General features: G+C 39.4%; 3 protein-coding genes across 3 annotated transcripts in view; 2 read left to right on the forward strand and 1 right to left on the reverse strand.

Annotated features, from left to right (window-relative positions):
• Positions 1-238: 238 nt before the first annotated feature.
• LOC120574871 (dexamethasone-induced Ras-related protein 1-like) lies at positions 239-1530 on the forward strand. The gene is made up of 2 exons (XM_039825358.1): positions 239-602; positions 721-1530. The coding sequence occupies exons 1-2, from the start codon at positions 332-334 to the stop codon at positions 1242-1244; spliced, it is 795 nt and encodes a 264-aa protein (XP_039681292.1). The 5' UTR covers positions 239-331; the 3' UTR covers positions 1245-1530.
• A 570-nt stretch (positions 1531-2100) lies between these two features.
• On the reverse strand, positions 2101-3041 carry med9 (mediator complex subunit 9). Its single transcript, XM_039823816.1, has 2 exons — positions 2884-3041; positions 2101-2658 (listed from the first exon to the last, which is right to left on the reverse strand). Exons 1-2 carry the CDS (start codon positions 3006-3008, stop codon positions 2439-2441), a joined length of 345 nt encoding a protein of 114 aa, XP_039679750.1. The 5' UTR covers positions 3009-3041; the 3' UTR covers positions 2101-2438.
• A 9431-nt stretch (positions 3042-12472) lies between these two features.
• The window catches only part of LOC120574464 (ubiquitin carboxyl-terminal hydrolase 22-like), a 30091-nt gene continuing 29708 nt past the window's right edge, over positions 12473-12855 (forward strand). The window contains exon 1 of the mRNA XM_039824743.1: positions 12473-12855. This exon is cut by the window's right edge and continues 181 nt beyond it. The gene's annotated coding sequence lies outside the window, so the exon portion shown is untranslated.

Genomic DNA, 12855 nt, shown 5'->3' on the forward strand with positions numbered 1-12855 from the left:
TTGTTTTTGCTTGTTTATTTTCTGTTTTGGATCCTATTATATTTTAATCAAATGTCTTTTGTGTGAAGCACTTTGTGACTGTCTGTGAAAGGTGCTATATCAAATTAATTACTTACTTACTTACAGGGCTGACGCACTAATAGCGGGTCTTGCTCCAGCTCCCCAAGCTGCAGGGTGACGCATGACGCATTTGGGAGGCGCGGCATACTTTACCCATAAAGCCTGCTGTCCTCCGGCTTCAGAGAGATAGCGAGGTTAAATCCCTCACGTTACTAAAAGGACTTTAAACCCATTTCTTGCTTTCGCATCGACCTTCGGGTGCAACTGCTGCATGATTAAGAAAATGTCACCACCTGAGAATGAGTTTTACATACCGGCCAAGAATTGCCACAGGATGGTGATTCTGGGCTCCACTAAAGTTGGGAAGACAGCCATCATCTCTAGGTTTCTGAACGAGAGAGTTGAAGATCAGTACACACCCACTATTGAGGACTTTCATAGGAAATTCTACAGCATCAGGGGAGACGTTTACCAGCTGGACATTTTGGACACATCTGGAAATCATCCTTTCCCTGCAATGAGGAGGCTTTCAATTCTTACCGGTGAGTAGAGCTTTAAAGCCCAAAGCCCATAGCATGCTGCTGTTTGCAGAGTTGATTGACTTCTATTCAAATTGTATTATTATTTGGCATTGAACCTGTCTTCTCATGTGTTTTCCAGGTGATGTGTTCATCTTGGTGTTCAGCCTGGACAACAGAGACTCCTTCCAGGAGGTGCAGCGCCTGAAACGTCAGATTTATGAGACCAAGTCCTGCCTGCGAAACAAAACCAAGGAGAACGTGGAGGTCCCGCTGGTCATCTGCGGCAACAAATGTGACAGAGACTTTTACCGTGAGGTGCAGGAGGACGAGATCGAGCAGCTGGTTGGTGGAGACGAGCACTGCGCTTACTTTGAAGTCTCAGCAAAGAAGAACACTAACGTGGACCAAATGTTTCAGACTCTCTTTACCATGGCCAAGCTGCCCAACGAAATGAGCCCCGATCGGCACTGCAAAGTTTCCGTGCAGTACTGCGAGATTCTTCACAGAAAGTCCTTCAGAAACAAGAAGTGCAAAGATGGAAATGCATACGGGAGTGTGGCGCCGTTTGCACAGAGACCCAGCGTGCACAGTGATTTGATGTACATAAAGGAGAAAGCTATTGGAGGCAGGCAGACCAAAGAAAAAGGCTGCATCATATGCTGACATTTTCTTTGTCTTTGTGAAAGAGACTTTTTGTGAGACTTTCCAGAGCTGAAGCTGAGCCGTTCTGCAGGGCAACATATGCCCAAATACTCTAGACTTCAGCGCCAGAGACTCAATGATTTAAACTACGATGAGACACATGGGGAAAGTGGCTCAGCTCATAGGCCTATCACCAGTGTAGTGAATGATGCAGTAGTTGCTCCGAAAATGCTGTAAAATCTGCCTCTACATTAGCTTGCCGAGAACGGCAATGTTTACATTTAGGCTATCTTGTTTTTCAAACTTGGTGGAACTTGAATGTTTGTCTGAATGTGTATTTATTATGTCTTGGTAAACTTTTGGATAAACAACTTGTTACTTTCATAGTCTTGTCTTCTCTTTCTTATCATGCAAAACACAATGAAGTTACAGGAAACACTGCAGTAAACATTTCATGCAGCAGTTCCCCTCTAATGGAAAATAGTCTCCACTTATTAACACATCATATGTTGCCTGATAGCTTACCCTGCCACTTCATACACAGATAAACTAAAACTTCAACACACTGAGCTGAGGGTCTATTAGGGACCTACACACACTCCAGTCCCCACACACGCTTTTAAGCAGTTTCACTCACATCTCACTGTATTTTAGCCCTGTGCCATCAGCTGTTAAGTGTGGATAGCCTACATAGTATATTCCACTATTAAATCATTGGGCACAAATTTCCCTCAAGTCAAAAAGCAACAAACACATAGTAAACAAAGTAAAAAAGTAGCTTTATTGCGTCAAAAAGACGCATAATTAATGATGAAGCTACATGCTCAAATTAATGTCTATGACTAGTAGGCTGATTAAAAAAGGCTTTAAGCCGGTATTTCATAATCAATTCATTTTATTACAAAATAGGAATATTGAAATATATCACAAGATGAGAACATGATACATTGAAAACCTCCATTCAATACAAATAGTAGGTCTACATAACCAAGTTCGCAACGCAAACAAGGACAAAATACGGACATTATGTGAGGTTCAAAAACATCACTGTGATGCAACTGAGGAAACATAAGTCCTTGGCAATTTAAACGTGCATCCCATCCAGGATTCTTGAATCCCACCTCTGGTCCGTGGGTGAGGATGAAAACAAACGTGACGTCCCTAATGCACCTCGAGTGTGTGAGATTCCTCCAGTCAGTAATCCAGACTTCCGTTTCATGATGCTTTTGGCACGTCAAACATGCACAGACTTTTGTATTTCTGCAGCAGCTGGTTCTTGGTGCGGACCTGCTCCCGCAGCGTAGCCAGCTGCTGCTGCTGCTCCAGCGGACTGCTGTCTACCCCGGGCATGTTAGATATCTGCTCCCGAGCCTCCTGGATCTTTGTCTTCAGCTTGGCCAGTTCTTGGTGAACATCCTGGCTGTCCTTGTCCATGCTTTAAGAAAGTAAGGTACATAAGGGGAAATGTCATTGCTAAATTGTTATTTTGGACATTTACAATTTCTAGTTAGCTAGTCTAGCAGTAATAGCTAACGTTAGCTTTAGCTAATACATCAACAATCTTTGCAACTCCACCAAAACGACGGTTTACGACAATACAGCTTTTTCCACAAACCCGAGAGTAAACATGAAACCCACACGAATCTGCCGGAACTCTTACCATTTTATAATATCATGAACTAAAGGCAGCAAAGAGCAATCATCGCTCTCTTTGTCTTGCATTGGTTGAGACACCGCCATCACGCTCCCTACTCCGCGGCGCAGGTAGATTACGTCACACATCATAGAGTTCTAGCCCGACCAGGCACCTCTCTTTAAACCTGCCTCTCTTAGTTATGCTATTACAATTCTAGACTGCAGGGGAGGCTGTTTCATTCCTATGACACACTGAGCTGCTCTCTCATCTCTACTTGTTACTTTTGTATGCATCCTGTCCCAGAATTGCTTGTTACTAGCTCTGGGGAGTTTACTCCCCGGAGTCCTTATGTTTCTTCTTTATGATTCTCTGCAATTCCCGGCCGCGTCCTGCTGCATCCGCCGCATCCACCCATGCTCTGCGGCGCCACGCTACATCCCACAACGCCCTGCTGTGATGTTCCTATGCACAGAGTAGTCTGGATCCGGTATAGGGGACTGCACTACTCAGTATGACACGATGTGCCCTGCTATGACATGAACTTCCACGATAACCTTCAAAGTCACTGTGACCTTTAATGTGACTATTATCGCCACTGTTCATCACACCCCCAACCGGCCCGTCAGACACCGCCTACCAAGAGTCTGGGTCTGCTGAGGTTTCTTCCTAAAAGGGAGTTTTTCCTTGCCACTGTCGCGATAGCCACTGCTAATGCTTGCTCTTGATGGAATTACTGTAATTGTTGGGGTTTTGGAAATTATAGAGTGTGGTCTAGACCTACTCTATCTGTAAAGTGTCTCGAGATAACTTTTGTTATGATTTGATACTATAAATAAAATTGAATTGAATTGAATCATATGATGACGTCACCCCATAAAACGTTTTTGCGCTGCTTGAAAAAAATGAATGATCCCAAGGTCTTATATTCATAAATACATATTTTAGCAAATATAGCAGGTAGCCTATAGGCCTATAGCATTTTAGTAAATTATGATACAACATGCTACAGCCTTATTGATTTTTTTTCCTATTTGGGTGCAGGGCCGTCAAAAATATTGAGGAAACAGAAGTACTGAGGTATTTTAATTTATCTTATTGTAAAGCTGTCCCCAAATGTCCAGACAGGCTAAACTCTGAATATTTTACTCATATGTCACTTCTTTTACAACAAATATAAGTGGAAGGATGGCAATATTGCCTCAAGTTGCCTAAATTATAGGATTCACAAGTCACAGCTACAAACCCCCCTGTTTTTTTAAGCGTCCATTGTGTCATAAAATATATTTCAGGAGAGGCCTAATATGACGTTCATTGTCAGTTTAGGAGGTTATCCTGCTGTGTATGTAAGACTCATAAATGGATAGCCTATAAGACTATATTTACCTCGAAATAGGCCACAGATAATCTATTGATGCACAGAACAAACAAACCTGACCTGGAATAATGCCACTTGTCACTACCTAGCTCTACACGTGTGCCACAGCACGTGCTGTACATGCACAGTAAAACATTCAATTTAATTGTATTTATAGGGACATGGCAACTAGTGTAAACATTAGTGTGTATGACAGGCACAACTATGGTATGTTCTCTATGTGTCTATTCTATAGATAAGTGAAGAGGTGTATTCATGTCAAGTATTTCTATCTGGGTATTCTTTTTCCTTGTTTGCACACATGGCATCTTCATATTGAAATTAGATTAACGACACGGGATAAAAGGGAAAACCTGGACAAAATAACAACAATAACTTATGCATTCTCTCTTTGCAGTGATTATCAGCATAATACAAATAGGCATGAGATACACACAAACTGTTACACGGAAAATAAAAACCTACCCCTGCCCACCTTTTTCTCAGCCTTCATTGATGTATATTCCTGTGATATCAGGTCTCAATCATCCACAGGTCAGTGCCAGTCATAAGCCTCATTAGACTGGCAACTTGAATAATTTCACCTTAGGCTCACTTAGTGTTTGACTACTGATAACTAAATCAAAGTGAGTTAATATTGGTAATGACAACATCTTAATTGAGTTGCTTTTCACCAGCCTGCAAATGGAGGGACACCCATGATGAACAGCATCACAGATTATATACTGTTCTTACGATGTAGTAAATCTGTAAAGTATTAAAGGTGTAGATCTGGTCATTTAAAAACACAAAACTAATGAAGCAGCAGGGTTGGCTAATAAAACTTTGCATTGAAAAAAAAGAATGATCTCAAGGTCTTATATTCATAAATAAATATGTTAACAAATACAGCAGGTATAGGTCTATAGCATTTTAGTAAATTATGATACAACATGCTATAGCCTTATTGATTTTTTTCTTCCTATTTGGGTGCAGGGCCATCAAAAATATTGAGGAAACAGAAGTACTGAAGTATTTTAATTTATCTAATTGTAAAGCATTGCCCAAATGACAGGCTAAACTCAGAATATTTTACTCATATGTTACTTCTTTCACAACAAAAATAAGTGGAAGGATGGCAATATTGCCTCAAGTTTCAACCTACCACTTTAATTTGCCTAAATTATAGGCAAATTATAGGATTCACAAGTCACAGCTAACAAAACCCCTGTTTTTTAAGCGTCCATTGTGTCATAAAATATATTTCAGGAGAGGCCTAAAATGATGTTCATTGTCAGTTTAGGAGGTTATTGTGCTGTCAATGTAAGACTCATAAATGGATAGCCTATAGACCTATATTTCCCTCGAAATAGGCCACAGATAATCTATTGATGCACAGAACAAGCAAACTTGAGCTGGAATAATGCCACTTGTCGCTACCTAGCAACCATAAGTATCTATACCTAAATTCAAACTTCTATGTCTACACATGTGCCACAGCACGTGCTGTGCATGTAGAGTATAATATTGAATTTAATTGTATTTATAGTGACATGGCACACTAATGTTTACATTAGTGTGTATGACATGCACAAATATGGTCTAATGGTCTCTATGTGTCTATTCTATATAGATAAGTGAAGAGGTGTATTCAAGTCATCTTTTTCTATCTGGGTATCCTTTTTCTTTGTTTGCACACATGGCATCTTCATATTGAAATTATATTAACAATACGGGATAAAAGGGAAAACCTGGACAAAATAACAAAATATGGACAGGTAAGCATCACTAGTGCTTCTTGTCTACTGTATTTCTGAGCAACAGCTGACTGCCTCTTACAGTCCGCTGCCAACATGAACATATGCATTCTCTCTTAACAGTGAGTATCAGCATAATATAAATAGGCATGAGATACACACATACTGTTCCACTGAATATAAAAACCTACCCCTGTCCACCTTTTTCTCAGCCTTCATTGACCTATTTTCCTGTGATATCAGGTCTCAATCATCCACAGGTCAGTGCCAGTCATAAACCTCATTAGACTGGCAACTTGAATGATTTCACCTTAGGCTCACTTAGTGTTTGACTACTGATAACTAAATCAAAGTGAGTTAATATTGGTAATGACAACATCTTAATTGAGTTGCTTTTCACCAGCCTGCAAATGGAGGGACACCCATGATGAACAGCATCACAGATTATATACTGTGCTTACGATGCAGTTAATCTGTAAAGTATTAAAGGTGTAGATCTGGTCGTTTAAAAACACAAAACTACATTAAGCAGCAGGGTTGAATAATACAACTTTACTGCCTTTTCTTAAGGGATTTGATTTTCTGTCTTGATCTTTTAAACCTCACTGACATATATTAATTAACTCCCACTGCTCTCAAAGGATAGATCCAGCAGTGAAATCCCCCTGCTTCCCACACACACATTACTTCCCGCACCTGGTAAACATCCTGGGGACAAATTCTCATTAGCCTCATCGGCCATCATTATCTCTGCAGCCATGTCATGAGTACAATTCACTCATCAGGGTAGGGAAATCAACTCACCAGTCTCCTGATGAATCTGCTATAGCATGACTGCTTCATTCTGCTTTATGATGACTCATGCACAAGTTTAAAAAGCTGATGGGGTAACCTTTCATTGGAATTGTACCTCATAATTTCATGTGAAAAATAAAATTGATTGATTGATCAGAGAGACCACCACTGTGATGTAGTGAAGACCTAATTAAGAGTAGCTTTAGTGAGACTTTTAACTTCACATTTAGACATGAGGCTTATTTAACATTTTCTTTGGTCACACCTCCAACTGAGTGGTAGTTGTGATCTCAATGCAAATCTTTAGTATGACATGGACCATTATACAAATAAAACTTACAGAGATGGTATACGTATGTGACCCAGATATTAGTTTGTAGGGTATTATTTAGACCAAGTGTTTTACCATTTGGGTCATGGGGAAAGCTCAAATCACATGTATGGGAAAAGTGGGCCATTTCGTGACTCAACAGTTTCATCCCACATAAACAATTGAACGTATTTGACTGGAATAACATGCACATAGTTATTGTAATTGGACAAATATTAGAACATAACAGCGGTGACATCGAGTAAATTATGTGTGTGCTAATAGTAGGCTAAAGGTTGTACAATTTCCTGTCCAGGTAAGATAGGTATTACATTAGTGTGTGTGCACATTAGAGTATGTTTCATTCAACATTTTTCACTGTGAATATTGTTTATTCCTAAATTGCTTTGACCCATTTACAACTGGGGAATCAGCCACAAGACAGGAAGAAGCTTGTTAACTCACTGTTGGACAGAATCACTCATATCTCTTTGACTGATTTACTGTGTTTTTTCTTTGATTTGACCTTAATGCACACAGTTGCAGATTATTAAAATTATTTAAAAAAGCAATGATTCTGCCATACAGTTTTGTCAGTGAACTAGTATGAAATAGAAATAGGTATATAATGCAATTTTAGAAATCTTGATGACATTCAGTCAACACAACTTCTATTAACACGTTCTGGCTCTCCTCTCACAACCAATCTCAGCAACAATTGTTGAGGGCAGAAATTAGTTTGTCTTTCTATATGGTTGACTATTTTTATTGAAGTACCATTGAATTCATTAGTATGTATTCCCTCTGCACAGTGTAATGGCCATTCACAAACATGTGCAAGGTAGACTATATCCTTTATCTTGAGTCAGTGTCTGAATTGGTTTTCCAGTTTTTAAGAAAGCCTACTTACACAAAAGCCTGCATGTCATTATCTGTCTTGAGATATATTCCTCTGCAGAAATGAATCTAACCCTTCTACGCTTCTAACAAATTTCAATGAAAAATTTATAAGAAAAATGTATATACAATAACAACTGAAGATCGCTTAAGAAGAAAATTATAAGCCAGAGTGAAATCAGTGAGAAAGGCCAAGGCACAGGGGTTGTATAAATTCTGGCTTCTAACAGACATTCCCATGAACAGCAGAGACAAAACACTAGCATCTTTCTGGAAAATACCCATGTGCAGCTCTGAGTAAACTTATGCGTTATGACTATCAAGGGAGTTCTGGCTAACTTTTTGACCTGGGTGACTTCAGGCCTCTTCTAGTTGAATCCCTCCATAGCACTCCCCAAGCGGCTTGCCTTGCCCCACCCAGCCTCTTTAATGATGTGAAAGAGCTGCTGACAGCTTCCAACAGATGTGTCACCTCTCAGCATCTCTGGCAGAGAGCTTGGCAGGATGCAGATGTCCTGTCTGCTGATCTGTGCTCTAATATTAGCATGCTTCTCCATATGAAGGATGATCTAGCACAGTCAGGCAGTGACGCTTAACAGCATTGTAATTTATAGTTTTCTTATTAAACACTATGACTTTATTAAATTAGATAAATACTGAGCATTGGGGACATACATTTACAGTCAGATTGCCTGTGCAAAGGAGAAGTTTCGTTTAACAGGACATGTTTTCCCTTCACCTGAGTCCTGAGATACGCTTCTTGGAAAGAAACATTCACCAACTGTCTTAATGAGTACCAAAAATAAAGTAGCCGGTCAGCTGCTTATCGTTATTCATTCCAAAGTCACATTTAGTTGAATAAACAATGCTTCCTAGTCATGCATATTTGGGGTAATTTGGTCATGAAATCTTATGTAATCGGTCAAGAGTCTCAACAGGGTCCTTAAATGAATAAATGGAATAATTCATTGCAAACGGAATGATTGCATGTGCTTCATGTTACTCAGAACTGACTCTGCCACTGCTAGATTCATACTCATCAGTGTCTTTTTGGGTACTCAGATTTCCTAGAAAGCAGAGGCTCAATTCCATGGAGCCTTGATAATCTACTGGATTTTAGCACACCTCCACAAACAGTGTAATCTACACAAACAGTGCCTGTTCAAATCAGTCTATTAAGCACTGCAGGCAAAAGGACTGTTTGCAGGATAAGCATCCATCCATTAAATGCTGTAAATCTTTAATTCATAAAACAGTAAAACTCTCAGGCAGTTAAGTTTACATTGTTTCAAGCAATGCCGTTAAGCTCCTAGCGGTCTATCCAGCAGTGCATTGCCAGCATTCCCACTGCAATTTTCTTAAGAAATGTCATTCTATAGTTTTTAATAAATGTACGCTTTAAATATGTTTTACTTATTCCTACATACCTTGTAAAATATAAGTTAGAAGTAATTGAGAAGATTTTTCTCAACACCATAGTTAATACTCAACTGTAAAGGGACTCCATGGAAATAGACGATGAGATGTGACATGCTGTTCTCTTTGCTCGGAGGATCTTGTTAGTGAGATCTACCAATATGCTGAGGGCCTGTCCCTAAAACCTCTCCAACTGTCAAGAGTGTGTCATTTCTCCATGATTAACAGAATTGTCTGGAAAAACAGACACATTTCTTCTGTTAAAGTGATGGTTCGGAGTAACTCACCCTAGGGTCCTTTGCACCATGACCTCGAGCCAAACACCCCCCCAGAAGCTTTTTTCACCTGGGTCGAACATTGGGAGAGTTAGCTAGAGTAGCGTTATCAGCTGAATAGCTTAGCGCAGGGGCTAATGGACCCACGTTTTTATCTTGTAAGTTACCCCACTAATAATGCCCGAAATGATACCAAACGTCTACAAGTAGTACAAATAGGTTATGTACTCATAAAATGATGGATTGGAAAGTTTGTAAGTACACCAGAAGTTTATGAACACTTGCCTGCTCTCTTCAGCTCTCTGTTTCTGCTGCTGCTACCTGCAGTTAGACGAGTGCTTAGGGCCGTCTACAAATTACTACACCGAAAAGAGATACAACAAAAATATTTATTAATTTAATGATAAAATAAGGTAATGTCTCCAAACTTACCTCAATTATAACTTGTCTCCTGCTAGTTATACTACAGCACTTACTTTAAAAAAAAAGTTAAATTAAAAAATATTTTTGTTGCATCTCTTTTCGGTGTTGTATGTAGATCCCTAATCATTTTCTTCAGCAGCAACAACAACAGCAGAGAGCAGAAGCCAGCAGGCAAGTGTTATTTACATAAACTTCGGTGTCTCAAACTTTCCATGGTTTATGAGACAAACCTATTTGTACTATGTAGACGTTGGTATCATTCGAGCGAGTGTCGTAGGTAACATATACAAACCGTGGGTCCATTAGCCCGCTAAGCTCATGTCTTACTACTCAACTTCTCTTATGTTAACTCTAATGGCAAAGATTAAATACTCGAACCATCACTAAAGAAAGCTGACTGAAGCTTAAAACCTGTTGTGCCAGTCTGGCTTTAGTAGTGTCTAGTTTGATTTTTAACCTAATAATGTATACACAAATTATATATTAATGTGCTTCCCTAGACATACAGTCCCAATCATGACTTTATTTTTCTTTCCTGTTAATACCAGACACCCAATGCCAGTCTAGAGACCCAGAACTCTACATAACGTACTCAAAGCACAATGCTAAGCCTTCATTTATTTACACAGGAAAGTATAGGAATAAAAACAATAATGGAAAAACTGGTCCTCATAGGAGAAGTGGGAAAACTCACATTTAGTTCATATGTAATTTGTTTATGTGTTTCTTTTAAGATTTCAATTATTTTACATAAGGGATGCAGAAGGAAGGAAGAGACAAAGTATTATTTTCATTACAAGTATTAGTAATGTACAGTAAATGATAATGGCAAAATCTTCTCCTGAAAGCTACGGTTTACCTGCAGGATAACTAGACCTGCACTGCCCCCAAGTGAACAATTGAGGTAATTGACTTTTTTTTTCCTTCACAATTTCACAAACAAGGTCGAATAGCCATTTAAAAAAAGGAATGTAAGCAAAATTAGAGCTGTAAATCGTGCTAGCCAGACCCAGATACCTGGCAGTCAGCCGGTAGTTCACAATGTGTAAAGATGGTAATTACAGTATGTAGTTGGGATGGAGTAGAGATACACCTATCTCACATTGTAAGACCTATCTCCACAGTGCTGCGGAGTAGGGTACACCTGACAAGAAAATGTAGAAAATACTCAGGCCAGCTGGTTGTTCTGGGTCATCTTCCTCTCAGGTGCAGATCTAGTCCATTACAACTATCTCCACCACCTTCCCTTCTACCAGCCAAAAATGAATATTAGGAGACCCCTGGGAACAGTGATACATGTCTTTACGTGTCATTTAACAATCCCAATTGAAGACATAATCCATTGACCACAATACAAACCAGACAAAAGTGAGTAATTATATTACACCTGTGCATCTTCATTGGAAAAGGACTCATTAGTGTTACTTTCCAACACAACGCAAATTGTTAAAGGCCAAACAGCACCCCAATACCCTGTTATGGTTGTATTCATAGGTCTGCACCCCATTATGACCCTTGTAGTTAAACTCTGACTTACTATGACTATGTTTTATCTCCCTAAAAAAATAGTACATATAAGTAGAACTGTTCATTTTATTTACTTATTTATTTTGTGAAAAAAATGCAAGTTAGAAAAAACCCTCATGAGGAAAGCTCTTGCCAAATCTGAACTTGAGTAACTCAGGGCTTTGGGCCTGTATAATTTTTAACTGTTGAAATTAGCTTGTTGGCACTAGCAGCATCAGTCCTGTGCCAAGGTTTTGCCTCCATGTCAATCAATGCTGAGATCCCAATAGAAAAATGTGAGGCCCATATGGTCAGAGAAGCCTGCATGCTATCACATACCTACGTATATTCATGAAACTAATTATATAATAGTTGCCTTTGCAGTTGAGTTCGCATTATATCAGTGACTACACACATACACCATATAACCACAAGGTGGTAGACTTTAGTTGATGATACAAAAAGGGTTGAACGTTTACTATTATAAAAGCAGGGGATTTTTACAGATACTGCGTTCAGATTAAAATATCTAGTTTATACTTTTTAGATGTCACACACTAAATTGCATGCATGATTTGACATTGCGTACGTGAAAAGTGACTATCAAATACATGCATCCATGAGACAGAAGAAGCATCTGTCCAACATAGCAATCAATAATGACTGACATAAAGCGGGATCAATAACAATTAGGTCCCTGTCGTCAATTTGGCCTATTTCAGAAAAAGATCAGCTTTGCACCATTTAGAATGACGTTAAGTTTTGGGATCGGTTATAGATTCCACACTTCCCTGAATGGGAGGTGTTTTTCTTAAGGCAACGTCATCGATGCATCCTATGGTTAAAATCATAAAATTCCCCCATACGGAACTCACTGGGGTCCAAACCAAGCGTACCCAACGTGCTCTAAAACCAGCGTAGTGACATAACGTCTTTGTGTTGGCAAATCACGGTGAACGCTGGGCGGGCATTGTGAAGCTGTAGTTGAGTGTTAGCAGGCTAACTAGAGAAAGAAAGCTAACTAATCGTGAGAGTGGAAGTGGAGCTAACGTTAAAGGCAACTGTCAAAACAGCAAGGGGAGCAGTATTAGTGAAGTGATAATTCCGTTAGATGACTAGCTACATGAATAGATGTGTAGCTAGTTAATCAGAGACCGTGTTTGTCAGATGCCCGAGGAGCATTTTGGATACTACATCGATTGTCCCATTTCCAAACGGAAACCATTTCTGGACAAACAGTTCGTAGCTAGCTAGCCAGCTAGC

The sequence above is a fragment of the Perca fluviatilis genome, chromosome 15 (assembly GCF_010015445.1).
Source record: "Perca fluviatilis chromosome 15, GENO_Pfluv_1.0, whole genome shotgun sequence".
NCBI lineage: Eukaryota > Metazoa > Chordata > Actinopteri > Perciformes > Percidae > Perca > Perca fluviatilis.